We start from the raw sequence: 19,689 nt of genomic DNA, 5'->3' as shown, positions 1-19,689 counted from the left end.
GACCAACACACGTGCTATGTACCTGAAAAGGAGGGTTTTTCGGTAAAAGGACAGGTGAGAGGAGGGGCCCAGGGACAGGACTCCTCCTTGGATGGAGGCGTGTCAATTCTCCATGATGGAAATGCTCAGTTGCCCCATCATTTCACAGCGCTGGGCACTGTGGCCACCACGTGGACATCAGCAATGCCAGCCTCACTGCAGCACCGGCTGCCTGGCCCTGGGCAGGAGCCAGGCACCTGGCAGGTGACGCTCAGTGCTGCAAAGAGCACCCAGAACAGCAGCTCACCACGCGGGCACTACCATGTGCTGCTCCTTCAGATCTGAGGCCCTAAGGAATATACGAGGCTGTGGCCATTGGTGATACAGAATTATACTTGAGCTCAAAAGTGTTTTATCCACAAATGTTCTTTTTCCTGCCCCCATTGTTCAGCTTCCTTAATTCGGCGAGCACCTGTGCCCACTCTGCGGGAAGCGCTATTTGATAGTCACTGACTAACGCACAACGTATGCAAACTCTTGTTGATCAAGAGTTCGAAGCATCATGACAACACCATGGTGTGTAATAATCCGATCATTTTGGTGCTGCAACCGCCCATGTGTCCCTGAGACAGGCTCACACTCGCCCTTCCGGAGGGATTTAGGGACAGAGCGCACTCACAGGGTGCCAGCAGGTCTGGGGCTCAGAGCAGAGCTCGGGGAACCCCGTGCAGGCAGCATCCTGGGGAAACATTCTCAGGGTCTGAGCAGAGGAGCTGGCCAGTGACAGCCCCCGCAACCTGCCCTCAGTGTTGCTGTTCTTAGAGGAACAGGAGGCCGGACTCTAGAACAGGCAAGTCCTGCTACTGCCCCAATCTGGGCAGAGCCACCATAAACCCCTGAGACCAGCACTGCCAGCTGACTGGACACTGGCCAGATGAGTGACCTGTGCAAATGACTGTCCCAGGGTCTCACCTGTGGCCACAGGACCACCCATGTCCTGAAAGTCAAGTGAGAGGTGGGGGGCAGGGGTGGGGAGGTGTGGCTGCCAGCCAAAGTGCCTCTGCTCAGGCTTCAAACCCAAGGTCGAGAGAATGGGGAGGTCACAGGTCAGTGACCTCATGCCTAAACTGACCAGAGTTGGTCCACTGACCAGAGCTGATTCCCTGATGTCTTGGACCCCACTTTCCCTACCATGTCCGCTGTGGGAGCCTTCTCAGCAGCACGGACTCAACCTGGACTCATCGACTGCTCTGTGACTTCACGGCCTCGCCTCTCAGGGTCCCTGCGAGCAGGGGCTTGTCTGGCCTTCATTTTCTTCACCAACAGACCTAGGACAGCATTCCGCACATTCCTATTTTTGTAAAAGCTTCTTCGTCGTGTGTTCCTGGATGAGGGGTGAGTATTGCGTGTGTATGAGTGTGAGTATGTCACACCCAGGGTACAAAATGTAAGGAGGCCTCGCTCTCAGGCCAGCCCTGCCCTTGCGTGAGCTGGTGAGTGAGAGCCTCCTGCATTTTGCAGCCTCGGTTCCTTCGTGCCTCACTCTAGACCCAGCCTTGGCTGTGTGTGTGTGTGTGTGTGTGTGTGTGTGTGTACAGTTGTGTGTATGAGAATGTGTTGTGTCTATGTGTGCATGCATGAGTGTGTGTCTTTGTGTGTTTTGTGTGCATGTTATGCATACGTGTGTGTGTGTGTGTGTGTGTGTGTACAGCTCACCAGTCCACATCATCAGAGGCCCCTTTGCATTCCCTTGGGTGGGGGCCCACTAGGAACAGGTTGCCCTCAGTGCTCAGGCTGGGGTCAGCCCTACTGTGCCCTGTGCACGCTCTGAAAGGCAGCGCCGCTCAGGAGAAGCCCCGGCTGTCAGTGTGGAGGCTCTGCTCTGCCTTGAAAGTCGTGGGGTCTGGGCAAGGCACGCCTCTCTGGGTCTGTTTCCTTGTCTTGGATCCCCTTCTGGCTTGGGCCAACTGTGGGTCTGAGTGGACCCTGGGGGTAACAAGAGTCCATGAAACTCCTGGGAGGTGTGAGGTACATCCTCCCAGGCACTCAGGTAGCTCAAGTGCACAAGGTGAGAGCCACAGAGGTAAACATCGCTACACCAGCAGAGGGCAAAACGGGCCATAACAATGGAGTGCTGGGGCCTTGGGGCGTGGGAGGAGGAAAGGGCTTGCAGAGGCCTCAGCTCTGAGGATGTGGGGAGCCTGTGACTCAGCATTTTATAAACATGAGCTATTAGTCCTTGGCAGTCAGAGGCCGGAGCCACGAGTCTCCTTTCCTGGGGAGGTCACGCAGGTGTCCGTGGTGGAAGGGAAAGCAAAACCAGATGTGTCCAACTCCCCAACTCCGAAGGCCCAGCCAACAAGGGGGACAGATAGGCTCCCTCCCCTCAAGACAAGCACCATTGACGTGGGGACATGGTGGACACGCACACACAATAGGAGGCTGCACACAACTGTATCTACACTGAGGTACAGACAGTGACTTCCAGGCAGGTGGGGACGGACAGCAGCGTGGGCAGGGGCACGATGTGCTCCTGGCCTCAGGTCTCTCAGCGAGATGGACACCTTCCAGCCAACAGGCCCTGAGGACAGCAAACGAGTTGCTGTCAGCAGGACTCCTGAGAGCAGTCCCACTGCTAAAGGGTGCGCCTGAGGCCCAGTTAGGGACACCTGACCAGATACCTCCATGGCAGCAGGGGGTGGAGGGGCATGGGATCCTCCTGGTATATATTATTACATATGAGGTATATTCTGGATTATTATTACACAGTGTCATGTCATCACAGAAGATGAGGACTGGAAGGGCCCAGGCCTTGTCACACCGTCAAGGAGACGGGAGGCCCAAGGGGCGTCCTACAATCTGCAAATCTCTGAAGGCACCGGGGTTAGTGTCCAGCAAGCGTTTGATTTGGCAGAAGTGGGCCTGTCTCCACGGCAAGAGCCGGGGAGACCGTGGCGGAGCCTGCTGATCCTACCACTTGCGCCTGCCTTCCTGCCACAGTGAGCACCAGGACCCAGCAGGTTCAAGGCAGGACGAGGTTTACCTGGTGCTGGCAATGCTGTGGTCGACCTGGCTGATCATTCGGACAAATGGCTTTGGTGTGCCCACCAACCAGGATCTTAGTTTCCAGCCCTTGTTCCCCTGCTGACTTGTTTGGTCTGATTCCTCCCTTCCTGCTGGTGGTCTGTCCACGTGAGGGAATCACAAGACTCCAGCTTCCTGCCTGACAGCTGCTCCCCCTCCTGGGCACCTGCACACAGCGTGCAGGCTGTTACATGAGTTGAGCCCCTGGCCCTCAGATTGCAGGCGCTCCCAGCTTGAGTCTGTACCTTTCTGCTTCTGCTCAGACACTCTCCCTCGCAGCCTCCTTCCTGCTCCTGGTTCCCGCCTCAAATCCACAGCCGGACACCTAGGACCCGTCTGGCGGTCACCCCATTCCTGCCGCCTCCATTTTGACAGCAACCTCGGTGCTGGAGAGCAACATGGAGCTGGGGCCAGTGACCTGGTGCTCAGCTAGTCACAGCTTTGAAAAGTCACCCAGGGTTTGCTGTCGTGCCAAAGCTGGGCTATTATTACACAAAGTAGAGAAATATTAGACAGGGCAGGGGAGGGGGAAGGGAGAGAAGACAGAAGTTAGTAAATGCTCATTTAAAAAGAAACGTATGGCTCTGTGTCAGTGAAGAGCCAGTCTTCCTGTGGTCCTGTCTTAGCTGCACAGGGAGCTGCACACCACCCTCAGCTCAACCTTCCTCCAAGACCAATGCTACTAAAGCCCTAGAATATTCTGGATTCCAATGTAAAGTCCATGGACAGCTCGTTCTATCACCAGCCCGGAGCTTCCCCTACAACTGTGTCTTCTGCTAAAATGAAACAAGGAGCGCTTGTCTAGACCAGGCTGTACAGCCGCTGATCACGGCCACAGCTCCAAACCAGCCCTTCCCACATAGCCTTTCATTCAGCCCCAAACCCCTGGGCAGGCAGCCTTTCATTTTGTCTACGTGCAGTGTGAGAAGGTCTGTCCTAAAATTGAACTGCAACCAGGTGTCGACACTGGGTTTCAAGTTATTCATGGAGTTTCACAGAAAATATTCAGAAAGGTAGGGTTTGGGCCTCTGCCCTGGAGGGCTGTTGGAGGCCCCTCCCTGGTGACCGCTGTATAGAGGAGGGAACATGTATGAGTAGCTGCTATGCTCCAGGTGAAGATCTGGTCTACCTTTCACTACTTCCTGGAAGCCCGAACCATCCTCCTAATTTATACAGATGAGGAAGTTCAAGGCCAGAGAGAGAGTTGACTTGCCTCAGGTCACACAGGGAGAAAGCAGCAAGGTCAGGTCAAGGTCAAAGCCTCCCAGGCCAGCCCCTGCAGAGATGGGGAGGCTGCCACAGGGCCTGCTCCACAGTGACTTCAGAAGTCCCCTCTTGACACCTCACACCCCGCATTTACCCTGGAATAATGGTTCTGCTGTCCTCCCAGAGAAGCCGAAAATCAAAACACCCAGAAGGCCCTGGGTTTGTGCAAATGCACAGTTCCCGTGATGACAGCAGATGAAGCTGTTTCTCTCTGGGACCTGTCACCCAGCCAGCTCCCTGACCTCTCTGCTGTGCTGGTCTGACAGTGACAATATGTCCCAGGGGACTAATCAGCACTAAGCACTCAGGTCGCTCCAAGGCCATACAGGAGAACAGGGCGGAGGACAAAGACGAGGGCCTGTAGCTGAAGATGGGAGAAAAAACAGAGTGAAGAGAAGGGAGGAAAGACACTGTCTGAACTACAGAAGGGTTTTCATCTGAGAAATGCCCCCGGCCCACTCCACACAGACAAAACTGAACATTAAAATGAAACCTCTTTCCTGTCAGTGTTCCACGGGGCTCCCCAGGAGCTCAGGCCTGGGTTTTGGACCCACATGGAGGGACCCTGAGGAAGCAGCAGAGGGCTGAGCCTGAACTTGGAGAACTGGGATCCAGCACCTCGAGTGCCACCACTCGCTGCCTGGGGGCCTGGCGGTGAGCGGGGACTTCACGGATGGGTCTCCCAGTAACTCTGAAGCTGATTTTATCACACCTACTGGACCATTAATTTGTGAAATGGACCCAAAAGGCAGCCTAAGTGTGGCTTGAAGACACCTGGGAGTATGGCCTGTGATTTATTAAGGTGCTTCAGGTAGCTGCTTCTTTTTTTTTTTTTTAGGTGGGAACATAGCACCCTGGGAGGATGTATTCAAAGAAAGCCCCTCTCACCCTTGTCAGTTTGGCTCAGCGGATAGAGCATCGACCTATGGACTGAAGGGTCCTGGGTTTGATTCTGGTCAAGGGTTGTGGGCTTGATCCTCAGTTAGGGGCGTGCAGGAGGCAGCCAACCAATGATTCTCATCATTGATGTTTCCCTCTCTCTTTCCCTCTCCCTTTCTCTCTAAAATCAATAAAAATATATTTTAAAAGAAAGAAAGAAGCCGCTCTCTCTGCCTTTCCTGCTGGTTGATCCTCTCCTTCCTCCTCATAGGGACCTCCAGGAGTGCTGCCCAAACAGGGATCACTTCTCCCATTTTGCAGATAGGAAGACTGAGAACCACACTGAAAGGGGGGCTATTTTAGTTGAGCTGGAGAGTTGGGGACATGGATGAGGAAAAACAAGCTGAGAGACCAAAGGCCCTGCCTGTCACCATTGCGGTCATATAGGCCCTTGTGCCATCTCACCAAGGGCTGTGTGTGGCCAGAGTTCCCAGTGGAGTTGCAGGTGCAAACCATCTGGTACCACAGGGGGTTGTGACAAGCTGGGCTTTGGGGGGGGGGGGGGGGCGGTGGACACGACAATAAGCAGAAACTGCCTTCTCTTCTGTATAAGTGACAGTGACACCTCCTGCCTGGGAGAGTCCTGAGAATGAGGAGCCCTGGGCACGCCTCTCCAGCGGAATCCCATACCCACTTCCATTTGCGGAGGGCTCCCCGGCGCCGGGCACACTCAGCTCTTCCTCTAGGTATACAAGTGGTGCCGGCAGAGCTGGAGCGGTGGGGGCTGGCTGTGCTGAGCCCTCGCCATTCCTGGCCTCCTATGTGGGGTTCGTGGCAATGGGAGGATGCTCAGGAATCAGCACAGACACAGGACCCAGATATGCCCGGGGGACCGCCTCAGGAAGGAGATGCTTGGAGAGGGGCCCGCGGTCACTGTAAAGCCAGACTCAGCGAGGCGAGTTGTGCATGTAAAATAGAAACTTCTCCAGGAAGGTTGCTCTGGTGCGTGGCCCGTGTAAGAGACAGTTGCTCATCATGTCCCCACCTGGCTGGGGAAGGAGCTTTCAGAAATCCAAACAGGCTTGCGGGTCCCCAGTCTGGCCGTGAGGAAATAGTTACAACCCTCAACGATCCACTTAAAAGCGCTGTGGCCGCAGACACATAGGAAGGGTGCTGCCTCTGCCCAACCCTGACCCAGGGTCACCGAGCACAGGCTGGATGAGAGGGACTGGCCTGGGAGAGTGTTCAGGAATGGACTGCGGTTCTCTGTACCCCTTCCCGCAAAGAGAACCCCAGCCCCTCTGCTGGAAGAGTCACTGCACATCCCCAGGCAGAACTGTCCTCAGCTCCCTGTCCTGTGAACCTGGGCTGAGTTGGGTGCATTCTCCTCTCCTTAGAGGGTGTTTTGCACCTCAAGTTCTATCTCTGAAGGGAGTGGAGGCTGGGCGACTCAGCCTTTCCCCAAGTCTCAACAAAAGCAGAGTGCGGTCTTGAATGGGGGCGCGTTCTCCCCTGCCCCCTCCTTTTTCAATCACCTTTTTCTTCGAAAACGAAATTGTTTCTTTTATCCTGTGGCTCCTTGTGTACTCAGAAGCACGGAGCTCAAAGCTTCCTCTGCGCTTCTGGGAGCTCGCTACCTCTTGGACTGATAAATACAGCAGCTTTAAATGCTTTAGAACGGAAGACAGACCAACTGTGGCCAGAGAGGAAACACATCCCTGCACAGTCAAGCCCAGGAAGCTCCTCCTGAGATTACAAATGGCAGCTGCTGCCTGAGCTGGGAGGAGGCTGGGGGTAGGGGGTGTGCACGGCCAAGGAGCAGCCCTCTGCCTCAGGTAGGTGTGCCCCAGAGCAGGTAAGCCACCTAGGACAAGTCTGGATGTCTCTAAGCAAGTAGACTCTACCAGTATGTCCCCCACTGGTACCACCTGGAAATGTCCCAAGATAAGAGGGTGGCTTTATTCTGCTCCCCTCAAGGGGGCTCCTCTCCTTACCCCTACATTCCTCGTGTGCAGGTGAAAGTCACCAGTGAGAGAACTGGGACATTTTGCAAAATACAATGTGATCACTACATAATTTGATATGAATATTTGAAAAACTTTTCCTATGAAAAATGGATACTTTAAACACACCTGCAACCACACACACACATACATTGTTTTTATGAGAACCAATTAATAAATGCTAATTCATTCAGGCATATCTACACTGAATTACTGTTTCATTTAATTGCAGGGGAATTTTCCATTACTAAACTCTCCCTTGCTGATTTTTTTGGCATTATTTACATATTTTTCAGTTTCACTAATAGTGAGGTTGGTATGTGATATTATCTGCTGTTTGTATGTCTTAAAGTTCTTTTTCATCTAAAATGTTTCCTCATTCTTGTAGCTCCACGTAATCCAGGAGAAACGCCATTAAATGCAGACAAGACTTTACGCATAAATGATTGAGAAAGGCACGGACTGCAATTAGCCTGCCGGGAGGGCACCTTGTCTGATTATACCGCTCTCCGTCCAGGCGTGCGCTCTGGGCTAATGTGGAAATACCCTCCTATGTCAGCGAGTCACAAGTCTACCCATGAAAAGATTGTGGGTACACAACTAGGAAAGAGCACTGCAGGGGCTCTAATAATAAAATAAACACGAAAATCTGTTTATCAGCCCCCCTCCCCCAGCTCGCGGCGCACAGCTCGGGCTCCCTTTTCAGGGACACAAATCAGGATTCTGACATCTAGACACCAGAGATCCAGACCAGCTGGCTCCCAAAGACCCTGCCTCTTTTTATGCCCAGAAGGTGGGGGGGTTCTGGTGGTGGTTGGGGGTTACTTAGGGGCGGCAGTAGGAATCCTATTCAGAAGGATGTCCTCTGAGGTAGCATTTCGATTTTCTTATATAGGAATGGCCAAGGTTCTGCGCACCTGGCTACCTTCGCTTCTCAAATAAGTTCTTTCATTTTTATTATCTAGCCACCTTCTCCCGAGCCCCCTCCCCCTGCCTCCTTTCCGTGTCTTTCTTTCTTTTTCCAATTCTTCCCCTTTCACAGTAACATGTTCTGGAGGAGGATGTGAATGATTAAGCTGTTTGCTCTGAGGTTTGGATATGAAAAGGCATGTCACACCGTAAGTAAAGTTTCACCTTTATACTCAACTCTATCAATAATTACAGAACAAGGAGGACTATTCGTAATATTTTTTTTTACAATTAGCTCTTACAAAAATAATGCCATTTATTCAAGGCATCCTGAGTTCTGTTCATTTTACTCTTTATAAAAATTAGTTACAAAACAGAGTAACTGCCACCATGAAGTCAGCATATAAAGGGATTGTGAGCACCGCATAACCACGGGAAACATAACCCAGTAAACATGCACCCATTAAAACTGGCGATCGGAGACCCTAAATACAAAGTTCTGACACACTATTATTTTAGTTAATGCTCTCCTTTGAACAGAAACATCTCTTCATAATTAAAATTCCGTGAGATTGATTTTTGCACTGTGTTCCTTTACTTCCTTTGTCCTCTTCAGCAACATCGGGCAGAGTCCTTTTGGGTATAGACTGATAAAATTAATTAACTTTCCTTCCACTCCAACAAAAAAGTCCCAAATAAATGCTTCCAATAGACATCAAAAAGTGTCAATTAGAAATAATTACTTCTTATCCATCAGTGGGGCAATTAAAGTGACAAAGCTTGAAAAGATACTTATCTTGAAACTAATTCACAAGGTCGCTAAATTATCTCCTAATTAACTTGCATTGAGAAGGGTGGGAGCATGGACCATCTTGAAACAAAGATGAATTGGGGAACCCCAATACCTCTTTATGCTCTTCCCAGACAGTGTCCATGCCGGGAAGACCTTATTTTCATCCCAGGCTAGAAGCCTGGGAAGAAACCAGATCCTCCCCAAATGCATTTGGCCCCTCTCCTCCTTTCTACAACCCCAGTTTCCCATCTCAGATCTGGGGTTTAGAGGCATGCTCCTCCACCATCTGAAGTCTCATTTTATCGCGTGAATATCCCATTTTCAGGAGCCGGGGCCACAAGGTTGGAGGAGTCGTTCCACATAACTTTTAATGACTGCCTGCTTGCTAACCTCTCTTCTTCAAAGTCACAGTATTGTTTACCTTTTGATATTTATGTGGCATTTATCGTTTCCCATGCGTCTTGAATATTTAAAAAAATATTTTTGCTTGAGAGGTTCTTTGGTTCCCCGATGCTACAAAATCCCCACCGGGTTTTAGGGAAGGTTCAGCCCATTGCTAACCAGTGCGCACCAGGATAATTCGCTATCGCTCTCCACATGCCTTCAGAATAAAGCTGTAGAAAACATGTACATATATATATTAAGACAAGGTAAGATCAGCCCAGAGGAAGCCCAGGGTGGGCTGGTGGCCCAGCGCAGAGGCGCGCAGGACACTGGGGAACCAGCGCGCGCGCCCAGGGTCGCTGGAAAGGTGAGCCCGCCTGGCTCCTGGATCCTGGCTCGGCTCCCGGCTCCGGGCTCCCGGCTCCCGGGCGGCCTGGCGGCCTGAGCTCCCTCTTCCCGAGGAGACTTAGCTGGGAGTCTCCAGGTGAAGCCCCTAAGAAACGGAAGTGCAGGGAGAAAGAAGCCGCTAGCACGGAAGCGAGAAATGGGCTTACAAAACCAGGAAGGTCAGAGTATGAACTGAGCTCCACAGACGGGGCAACAGCGTGGAGTAAACTGATCGGAAAGACGGGATCCTCGACGCTAAACCGACTGAGGATTTAGAAGAGAAGCAGGGGTAGCCCAGACCCTCGGAGCCGCATTTCAGGCAGTTCTCTTCTGTTGTGTTACCATTGCATGAAACTAACGGGAAAGTCTCTTTCTCCCTTCCGCTCAGCTTTATTTCTTTGTTTTTGGTGTGTGTGTGGGGGCGGGGGAGAAGCCCCTCTCGCCCCCACTAGACGGAAACGCCTGACCCTCCCCCGCCGGTGCTCCGCTCCCTCCCCAGACCAAGGGCGAGTTGCTTCTAAGCTCTCGGGAATCCGCGCAGCATCTGGGCTCCTTGATGATTTACAATGAAAACAAATTGTGTCTTTTTTCTTTCTTTTACTCCCATTTACTCTAATGAGTGCTTCTAGAATGGAAATAAGTAGCGAAAACAAACTCAAGCCAGCCCGGGGAATTGCGACGTTGTCTTATTTCCCAAAGGGTCTGGTCCGGCGCAGTACATTCGGGGTCCGAGAGCACCGAGTCCTCCCGCCGCCAGAAAGGTCGGGACAGAGTGGGGTGGGTTGGGCGCGGTTGAAGCCCGACCCGGAGCGGAGCGGAAGCGGCCGGACCTGCCTGGCGCAAGAACCCGCACCCTGCGCGCTGGGCCTGGGAGACGGTCCTGCTCCCGCGGGGCGACGCCCCGTATTGTACCCGGTTTGGCTAAAGACTAAGGGGCCAAACATCTCCCTGGCCTCCGAAAGTGGTCCAGGAGCGCGCGTGGCGCCCGGGCGCCCCCGGGCAAGAGGTGCTGGGTAGACCCACTCGCACCCGGGCTCCCGGAAGGGTCGCGAGGTTTCGGACCTGCGCCCCAGGACTGACGGCAGTGTGGGGGGTGGGGTACTGCTGACTCGGTCTCGCCAGGCAGCCAACCAGAATAAGAAACCGTCCGCCCCCACCCCCGGGTCTCCCCGCGCCGCACACCGCGAAGCCTGGGCCCGAGAATCCGAGGCTGCGCGCGGAGCTGGACCGCCGCGCTCTGGCTAAATAGAGATCTCAGCCGCGCGCCGCGCCGATCCGACCTCCTTATTATAACAAATGTCCCGTTTGCCGAGCGGACTTCATATTCGCCGAGAATTCATCTGAAATATTGATTTCCTCTCACTTCGCCGGCCCAAATCGATAGCGCTGCGCCCTGGCCCCATAAATCGCCTTCCCGGGGGGCCAACCCGGCTCCATCCATCACCGCGGCCGGACCAGGCCGCTGCCCACACTTGCTGCGCGCCCGGCGGCCGTGCCCAGCGCTCCCACCAGCCCGATTGTAGGGCACCTTCCCAACAGAGACGCTCACCCGCCACTCCGCCCCGGCCTCGCTGGGCCCAGGAGAAGGGGAGAGCAGGTGCTGCGGCTAAGGGACCCCGAGCGCTTTTGAAGGCCCTAGGCCCGGCGCTGGTGGGGAAGAGGTTCCGCACCGGCACCGCGGGAGCTCAGTCCTAGAAGCCCAGACGCTCCATGCGCCGGCTGCTCCCCGCCTGCCCCGTGCTCGGCCAGGAGGAGCCCGAACCCCGAGCTCACTCAGGGCTCCCAGGCCCCGAAACACGGGCTCCTGGAGAGGTGCGCGGGCTCACAGTAGCGCCTGGGGATCCCGGAGAGCTGCGCGCATCCGGACAAGCGCTTGGTGGCCGGGACAAGGGAACTGCAAGTCCAGCAGCGCGCGGCCCACCCTCACCCGCCATGCCAGCCGCGGTGGGTGCGAGGGACACCTCTCTGGCCCCGCGGAGAGATCTTACCCCTCCGTGTGGTCCGCAGAAGCCAAGGCCTGCGTTGGCAGCCCCGCTGGGCGAGGGTACCTCAGAGCCCTAGAGAGCGGCGAGGCGGCCGCAGCGGAGCGCCAGGCCCCAAGGCACCCCTGCCGCGTCCTCGCGAAGCGGGGTCCCGCGACCCCGGCGCGCACGCCCCCCAACCCCGCTGCCCCGAGCGCACGCAGGGACTCACGGCGACCCGGGCTGGGGTCCGGCCACGCGCGTCCTTACCGGATCTGATGGAGTTGTGAGGCATCCTGAGGATCACTCGTGGCCCGCGCGAGGCTCAGGGAGTCCTCACGCAGGTCCCTGCCGCATCCGCCGCGCCGCTGCCCTGCAGGCCCAGGGGAAAGGGCATGAGAGCGTGTCTGCTGCCTTAGCCCTGCGCCCAGGCCCTGTCCCCCTGGCTTTCGCTTCGTGGCAGGAGTCGGAGGGGTCTAGGCGAAGTGTGGCCAACCTCAGCCTGGCCTACCAAGCACGTGTGGGTCGGGAAGTCGGGGATTGGGGGTCTGCCAACTAAGTCCCAACTCCAGCCCGGGTGCCCTCTCCTCTGCCGCCCCAACCTCATCCAGTTTAACCTGGGAGGAAAAAGGCTTTTGGGGACCGGCTCCCTTCTTCAATCATCCCTCTCCCCCAGGAAGCTTTCGGCCGGGCTGTGCAGCTTACCTGGCCTGCGGCCTCCGGCCCTCAGTGCCCGGGTCCGCTGCGAGGGTGCCCTGGGCCCGCGTCTCTCCTTGGTCCCAAGTTTGTTCCCATCCACCAGGCATCGCTACCGGTTTTATCCCGCCAGGGCCCTGACACAAGGGTCTGGGGAGGCTCGCAGCCCGCGGATTGGCTGGCTGGGTGCAGGGGGGTGCGGGAAGGGGAGGATTTTGCAAGGGGGACATGGCTGAGTGGACTCAGGACTTAGAAACATTCTCTGGAGCTTCTGTTTCCAGCGGCGAGGAGAGGGAGGCAGCTGAGCCCTAACTCAGCAGGCCTGGGAACATCCAAGGAGTGGGATGGAGACCTCAGGCCTGGGGATGAGGGTCTCTGGGTCCTCCCAGGTCACTGGCCACCAGAAGTGAGAGTCACAGCTGCTGGTCAGTGCCTTCTCGCTCCTGGTCTGCTCGTGGGCAAGCAGCCTTTCCTCTGCAGGAGGAACTGTTGTTTTTATGCTGGCTTCTTTAGGTAGAAGCTGCGCACCTTCTCACCGCTGGTGCGGCCTCTTTGAGGACAGAACCCTGAATAGCCCCTGAGCCCACTCCCTCCTCGCCACCAGACAGGGTCCACACTACTAGGTTAATGACAATGGTCACAAAACCCATTTCACAGGCCCCCCTCCACCAAACCACACACACACACACACACACACACACACACACACACACACACACAGTGCCAGCCCTCTTTCTTGCTCCTGGAGGCTTCTGAACTTGGGAGAAGAGTCCACAGGCCTGCTGGTGAGAGCCTAGATCTCACCTCACCGTGGGAGGGTGTTAGAAAGGGACAGGACAGAGGTCAGCAGCCTTGGGGAGTGAGGGCCTGGGTGTAGATAAGATCCCGTGTGGGACTGAGGAGCCTTAGTGTGGCAAAAGTGGGGTACAGGCAACACTGTGAGGGTGGGGCAAGGCCTGGATGCCCCTTCAATCTCAGGCCAGGCTCTGGGGCTCAGGGTTACAGCCCAGAGGGCAGCATGCCCCCTCATCCCCAGGGGCTGTGCTGCCTGGGGAGGCGCTGGAACAGAGGGTGGAGCTGCTGGGTGAGCAAGAAGCAAGGGGCAGAGGAGACAGCGTATTCAGGGGTGTATGTGTGTGAGGGAGAGAGAGAATTCACAATATTTTTCTTAATTAAAAATAAAGTTCTGTCTTTCAGGCTAACCCACTTCCTCCTCCCTTCTCGGTTCTCAATTTATCAAAAATTAATCATTTTGTGAAAGGAAAAAGACTGTGTAGGACCCCAAACGGAGCCTCCGCATTTCTTAACGTCTCTCAACAAAAGCAGTAGGTGCTTTATTGTTTCAAAAGTTCCTCTAACATTGTCCTTTACAGTTGCTCTGTGGTTTCCAGATGTCTGGACGCTCCACTTCTCTGCTCAGAGCCCGGAGAGATGGAGAGACGCTGGAAGGGTGTTGAGATGGCAGTGGCCCTCAGCATAGGTCCCACCACCACTGGCAACTGCCCCCCACCCCAGCTTCTAGGGGAGCCTGAAAGCCACCAAGAGGCTCCCCTCGCACCCCTGAGGTTGTGCTCCAGGGCGAGCCTGACAAGCCCTCATCCCAACAGCTGTGCAGGCCTCAGAGGGGCCACCCAACTGCAGGGTTGAGAAGTGCAAGCGACCATGGAACCCAGCGACCATGGAACCCAAGCACCCGCCTATGCTGTCCTCTGGCTCAACAAAACAAGCCCCACCCCACACCCGCCATTTCTGACAAAAGTTATCAAAGGACGAAAACCACTGGTAAGTCATCAAAACATCCCTGTCTCACTTGTGAGCTCATCTTCTAAAAGTATTTTTATTATGAAGACTTAATGTGCAAAACCTACCTCCATACACCTTGAGAGCACCCTGCCCCAGATGGCAGGGGACAGGAGGCCACTCTGCAGAGAAGCTCTGAGCACTGAGCCCACAGCCTGCTCTGGCCCTGCTTTCTGGTACCCGTGGGAAGCAGGCCGGGGTCCTTGCCATGTCCTGCTTCTCTTCAGCCAAGGCCAAGGAAATGGTGTAATAGCATCCCGACCCCTTGGGGCTCTTTCTCTGCAAAATGAAGAGGTTGAAATACATAGATGTTTTTTAAATGCCTTTTGTCACAGTTTTTTCTCAGACTTTTAAAAATCCACGATTCTCTTAGTTAAGAATGAAAATCCCAAACTTTCCTTCGATGTTACTTCAGATTTCTAACTAAATTTAGCATCATGACTGACAGACTCTCAGATCAATGGGAAATTGAGAAAAATGCTTTTCAGAACCAACACCTTCTTCTCCAGCGCTTCTTCTCAGAGTCGATGCCCGCGGCAACCTGTGGTTTAAGCCTCCTTACAATTTTTTTTTAACCCAGTGTTTTTCCCAAATAAGTTGATTTAGTTGCCAATACAAAGATAAATAGAGGAGAGAAAGCAACTCTGGCTTGTCTTTACCGTTTTGACACATCTGGCCACAGATCTGAGTGTTTCATTGTAGAAATGAAAATTCTTAAAGAGTTTACTACCCACCCCAGGCAGCGGCCTGTGTCCAGTGAGTATTCTGTGCTTTTTAAAGTTTAGGTTGATCTGCTGAGCCTTCCAAAAATGGTCTCTTTTCCGCGGGACCCAGCTGAAACTCACTGAGCCAGTGGCAGGGCTTGGCAGGGCTCTGGATGTGGGATGTGGGTGCTAAACCCACTGTCCCAGGCAAACCAGGATGAGGTGGCCATCTAGCTGATGGAGCCGGGAAGCAGGTGGTTTGGGGGCCGGTTAATTGTGCAGCAGGAATCCTACCTCCTGGCTCAGGCTGCGTGGCCCTGGAACTCCCTAGGTCCATGGGCCTCTCCCTCTGCCCCAGGTACCCTGGGAGAGGTCAGCCTTGGGGGAAAGTTTTTGCCCCCAAGAACCCTCTTTGGTAACCTGCCCTCCCCTATGTGATAAACGCCTGCTGGGACTAATGTACACCTTTTGGGAAGGAAACAGCCGCTCCTGTTTGGAGTTAGGAGGTGAGCGGCTCTGCCCTGGCTCCCTGGGATGGGCTCTTTCCTTTCTCTGAGCCTGGGTTTCCTCTTCTTTGGGGTGTGGGTGCAGGTGGGGAGTGGGGCGGGAGGACCTGTCCTGGCTTTGTTGTGAGGTGAATAGAGTTATGGATGTGAACGCCCTTTGAAAGCCGCAGCTCTGCACAGAGTTAATTATTATTAGACAACAAAGGCAGGGCAGCACTTCCAGAGGGCAGAGGGAAAAGTGCTCTCAGATTTTGCTGTAGAAGTCGGTTCCTTTAATCCTTTCCCCAAAGCACTGTGAGTTACAAACAGCCACCTGAGCCCCGAGGTGATGGACAGGTGATTTCCTGTTGGCAGGAAAGGGCCAGGGAGTGCGCTGTGGGTGGAGGGTGGCTATGGGCTGCATGGGGGCTGGGGTGTCCCTCAGGGGACCCTGAAAGCGGAAGCACAGCCGAAGGCAGAGGGGGCCCCCGGGGGGTAGTGCTCAGGGTCCCTTCTCCCCTCAGACTTGCCCAGGGGTGCCACAGCCACACAGCATGGCTCCCCTGTCCCCACACCTCGGGAAATGGCCAGGGCAGGCCCTGAGGCCTCCCGGTGGTTGTGCCAGACAATCAATCATTAATTGTCTTGTGCTCCTCCCCTCTTCCCCTCAGGCTTTCAAAACCCAGAAATAGAAATACAGGTCCTGGCAGGAGAAAGGAAAGGGCCACCGGTTGTGGAAAGCACTTTGGAAAAAGCCACTGGTGGCAGAGGTCCAGTCGCTTCAGCTGGGAAAGGTGCTCTGGGCACATCTCTCCGGGGCCCCTTGCCCACGGCCGCCCCTGGGTGGCTGCCACCTGGGCTGCTGGGGCAGAGTGCTGTCTCCAGGCTTGTGTAGGAGCCTCCCTGGGGCCCAGAGAGGAAGGGGCCAATGTAGAGAGGGGATAACACGGGTCAGTTTTTTCTAGTAATAATAGTTTTTTTAAAAAGTTAAAAATACCCAGTCTGGTGTCATAGTTGGTTGGAGCGTTGTTCCATACACCAACATGGTTACAGGTTCAGTTTCTGGTCAGGGCACAAAACTACGTTGTGGGTTCGATCCCCAGTCCTGGTATGCAGAGGAGGCAATCTACTTTATGTTTCTCTCTCTCTCTTCCTCTCTCTCCCTAAAAATCAATAAACGTATCCTTAGGTGAGGATCTTTAAACATTATAAACAATGAGCGAGGCCCTTTTGCGACCTATTTTGCAGATGAGAAGACAGAGCCACAGGAAAGTAAGCACCACGTCCCAGGTTCTTAGCCGGTGGGTGGATGACGCAAGGTCCAGGCCGCACTGGTGGCCCAGGCCTTCCCTTAAGTGTTGGGAATTCTGCTCTCCCAGCCTAATCCACCCGCCCCCTTCCAGCACCCACACTCCTCCCTTCAGGAGGAAGGTTCTGGAACCCAGGGAGTGGCCGGGGTGAGGTGAGGTCTGACCCGGTGGCTAGAAAACTTTCCTGTGCCAGGAGAGGGTGCAGCTCACGCTGCAGGAATGCCCTCCCCTCAGCCAGGCCCCTGCCTCCCGCCAGAGCAGCCCGAGTCAGGCCACAGGAATCCTCCCAGGCCAACGCTGGGCACCTGAGTGGGGGCCTTCCTGGCACTGTTGGTGGGGAGGTGCCATGGAAAAAACCCAGGCGCGGGCCTTCATCAGACTCATGGCTGGCTTTGTTCTCCGTGGCCTTGGAATGCCAGAGGCTCCTGCTCTTGGCACAAACCACAGAATAGAGCCTGTCCTCCCCTGGCCCTCGGCAGTGCCCAGGGGCCTGAGGAAAGGACCAGGCCTGGGAGGTGGGGCGGGCTCCTGCTTGGAAGGAAGGAAGGAAGGAAAGAAGGAAGGAAAGAAGGAAGGAAGGATTGAAGGAAGGAAGGAAGGAAGGGAGAAGGCACACATGGGAGCACAGCGGTCGATGGACACACCCTCACCTTGAAGGAACTCAGGGCATGGTGCTGGCTTCCTTCTGTAAGAGCAGCCACCTCTACTGCTATTTACTGGTATCGCTAAATGCCAGTACGATGGCATGCCTTAGGTACAACCCACTTATTCCCCAGACACCCAGTGAAGCTGAGTTTGGAGACAACAGAGGTAGAGGTTGCTCTGGGTCATTCCAGTGCCACAGAGCCAGGATTTGAACTCAGGCTCATCTGAACCCTGAGCCAGCACTCTCTCTCCCACCCAGGCTCCAGGGCACAGATGCAATAAATGCTCCAAGAAAGCCATTGAAACAAACTGGAAAGCAAACTAGAAAGTCTTCTCTGTTAGTTTCAGGGGTCGCCTTGGCCTGTTGGAGGAAGCTTGATGCTTGGTGAGGAGACTTAGGTGTTCCGGGCCCTCAGAGAGGACAGATGGATGGAAGGACGGGAGAAAATTGAGGCCACTTACCCCAACTGAATTTCTACGCACTCGGCAAAGCTTAGACACTGGGCACCCTGGTGGCAAGAATGAGTGAATCATACACCTGTACATTTCCTTTTTCCTCCTCCTCCTCCTCCTCTTCCTCCTTGTCCTCTTCCTCCTCCTCCTTCTTGCTTCCCAGCTTGATTGAGGTAAAATTGTAGGATATTTAAAGTGTACAATATGGTGACTTGAGATGTGTACATTGTGGAAGGGTTCCCCCCTAGTTCATCCACACATCTGTCACCTCATTTTTTATCATTTTTAATGGTGAAAACATTTAAGTTTTAATTTCCAAGAAAATTCCAATGATATAAAACAGTGTTATCAACGGTGGGCACCATACTTTATATTAGCTCCTCAGACCTTAAACCAGGAGTGGGGCCCGCGAAATCATTCTGTCTGGCCCTGCCAAAGCATGAGGGGTGAGTTAATCGAATGTTTGACCAAATAGAGCAGGCCACTTTTTAAGTTGATAATTTTGTATGGCCCGCAAATGATGTTATAAATATCCAAATGGCCCTTGGCAGAAATAAGGTTCCCCATCCCTGCCTATACATTTTTCTAAACTTTGTTTTGGAACTCTTCATTTGTAGGCAAATGGTCTCTGCAGGAGAATTTCCTTTTTTATTTTATTTTATTTTATTTTATTTTATTTTATCCTAAACTCACCTTCCTAAGCCTCTTGGGTGTGCTGTGCCCTGATGGCTTCTGTTGCTTCATCCATGTTCCCAGTCACTTGGTGGACTTTGATCCCATGGGCTCCGTGACTTCTGTTTCCATGCAGAGTCACTTCCCTTGAGCTCACTCCTGTGGAGGGTGGAGGGGCCCAGAGTCCGGGAGAGGGGTCTTTCCCACCAGAGTGCTGGCACATCTGTCCTTCCCTAATGCAGAGACAACGCAGGAGTCACAACTGATAACAATTGACAGGGGCTGGGCATCTGGCACCAAAGCTGGAATCCGGGCACAGCCTTCCCTGCTGTGTGACCTTGTGCAATCACCTGCCTTGTCTGAAACTGAGCAGGGAGACTAACAGGGATGATTATTCAGACAAAATGCTCGGAGCACATGGGTGCTCAGTAAATGTTAGTGACTGACGTCAAACTGACCCCGATCAAGAGGAAGGAGTGTTGCTCATAGACCTAAGGTGGTGCCACTGTCACCATACTCAGGACACTAGGAAACAGGGACAGAGAAGGAGAACTGGACTCGCATGTTGCTCCAAAAGCAGAGCACAGGGTCCAGGACTGGGAGCTGCATCCTCACTCCACCCTCAGCTCTGGGTGTGCACTCCCCTGGCCCAGCTCTGGGTGTGCACTCCCCTGGCCCCAGCTCTGGGTGTGCACTCCCCTGGCCCAGCTCTGGGTGTGCACTCCCCTGGCCCAGCTCTGGGTGTGCACTCCCCTGTCCCCAGCTCTGGGTGTGCACTCCCCTGTCCCCAGCTCTGGGTGTGCACTCCCCTGTCCCCAGCTCTGGGTGTGCACTCCCCTGTCCCCAGCTCTGGGTGTGCCCTCCCCTGTCCCCAGCTCTGGGTGTGCACTCCCTTGTCCCCAGCTCTGGGTGTGCACTCCCCTGACCCCAGCTCTGGGTGTGCACTCCCCTGGCCCAGCTCTGGGTGTGCACTCCCCTGACCCCAGCTCTGGGTGTGCACTCCCCTGGCCCAGCTCTGGGTGTGCACTCCCCTGGCCCAACTCTAGGTGTGCACTCCCCTGGCCCAGCTCAGTGTGCACTCCCCTGGCCCAGCTCAGTGTGCACTTCCCTGGCCCAGCTCTGGGTGTGCACTGCCCTGTCCCCAGCTCTGGGTGTGCACTCCCCTGGCCCAGCTCTGGGTGTGCACTGCCCTGGCCCAGCTCTGGGTGTGCACTGCCCTGTCCCCAGCTCTGGGTGTGCACTCCCCTGGCCCAGCTCTGGGTGTGCACTGCCCTGGCCC

The 19,689-nt window shown here is 54.6% G+C and overlaps 1 protein-coding gene across 6 annotated transcripts in view; it reads right to left on the bottom strand.

Annotated features, from left to right (window-relative positions):
- Positions 1-12,442, bottom strand: part of PAX8 (paired box 8) — a 50,463-nt gene extending 38,021 nt beyond the window's left edge. For all 6 annotated transcript variants that reach the window (XM_070429663.1, XM_070429667.1, XM_070429664.1 and 3 more), the window contains exons 1-2: positions 12,351-12,442; positions 11,916-12,018 (exon numbers count right to left, since the gene is read on the bottom strand). In XM_070429663.1, the coding sequence (XP_070285764.1) occupies positions 11,916-11,940 (25 nt within the window). In that variant the 5' untranslated portion in view covers positions 11,941-12,018; positions 12,351-12,442. The remainder of the gene's footprint in view (positions 1-11,915; positions 12,019-12,350) is intronic.
- Positions 12,443-19,689: the final 7,247 nt, after the last annotated feature.

Source organism: Myotis yumanensis, unplaced genomic scaffold (assembly GCF_028538775.1).
Source record: "Myotis yumanensis isolate MYYU_CA2020_CCGP unplaced genomic scaffold, mMyoYum1.0.hap1 SCAF_11, whole genome shotgun sequence".
NCBI classification, from domain to species: domain Eukaryota; kingdom Metazoa; phylum Chordata; class Mammalia; order Chiroptera; family Vespertilionidae; genus Myotis; species Myotis yumanensis.
The sequence above is the reverse complement of the archived record's forward strand: the minus strand, read 5'-3'. Positions and strand labels throughout refer to the sequence as shown.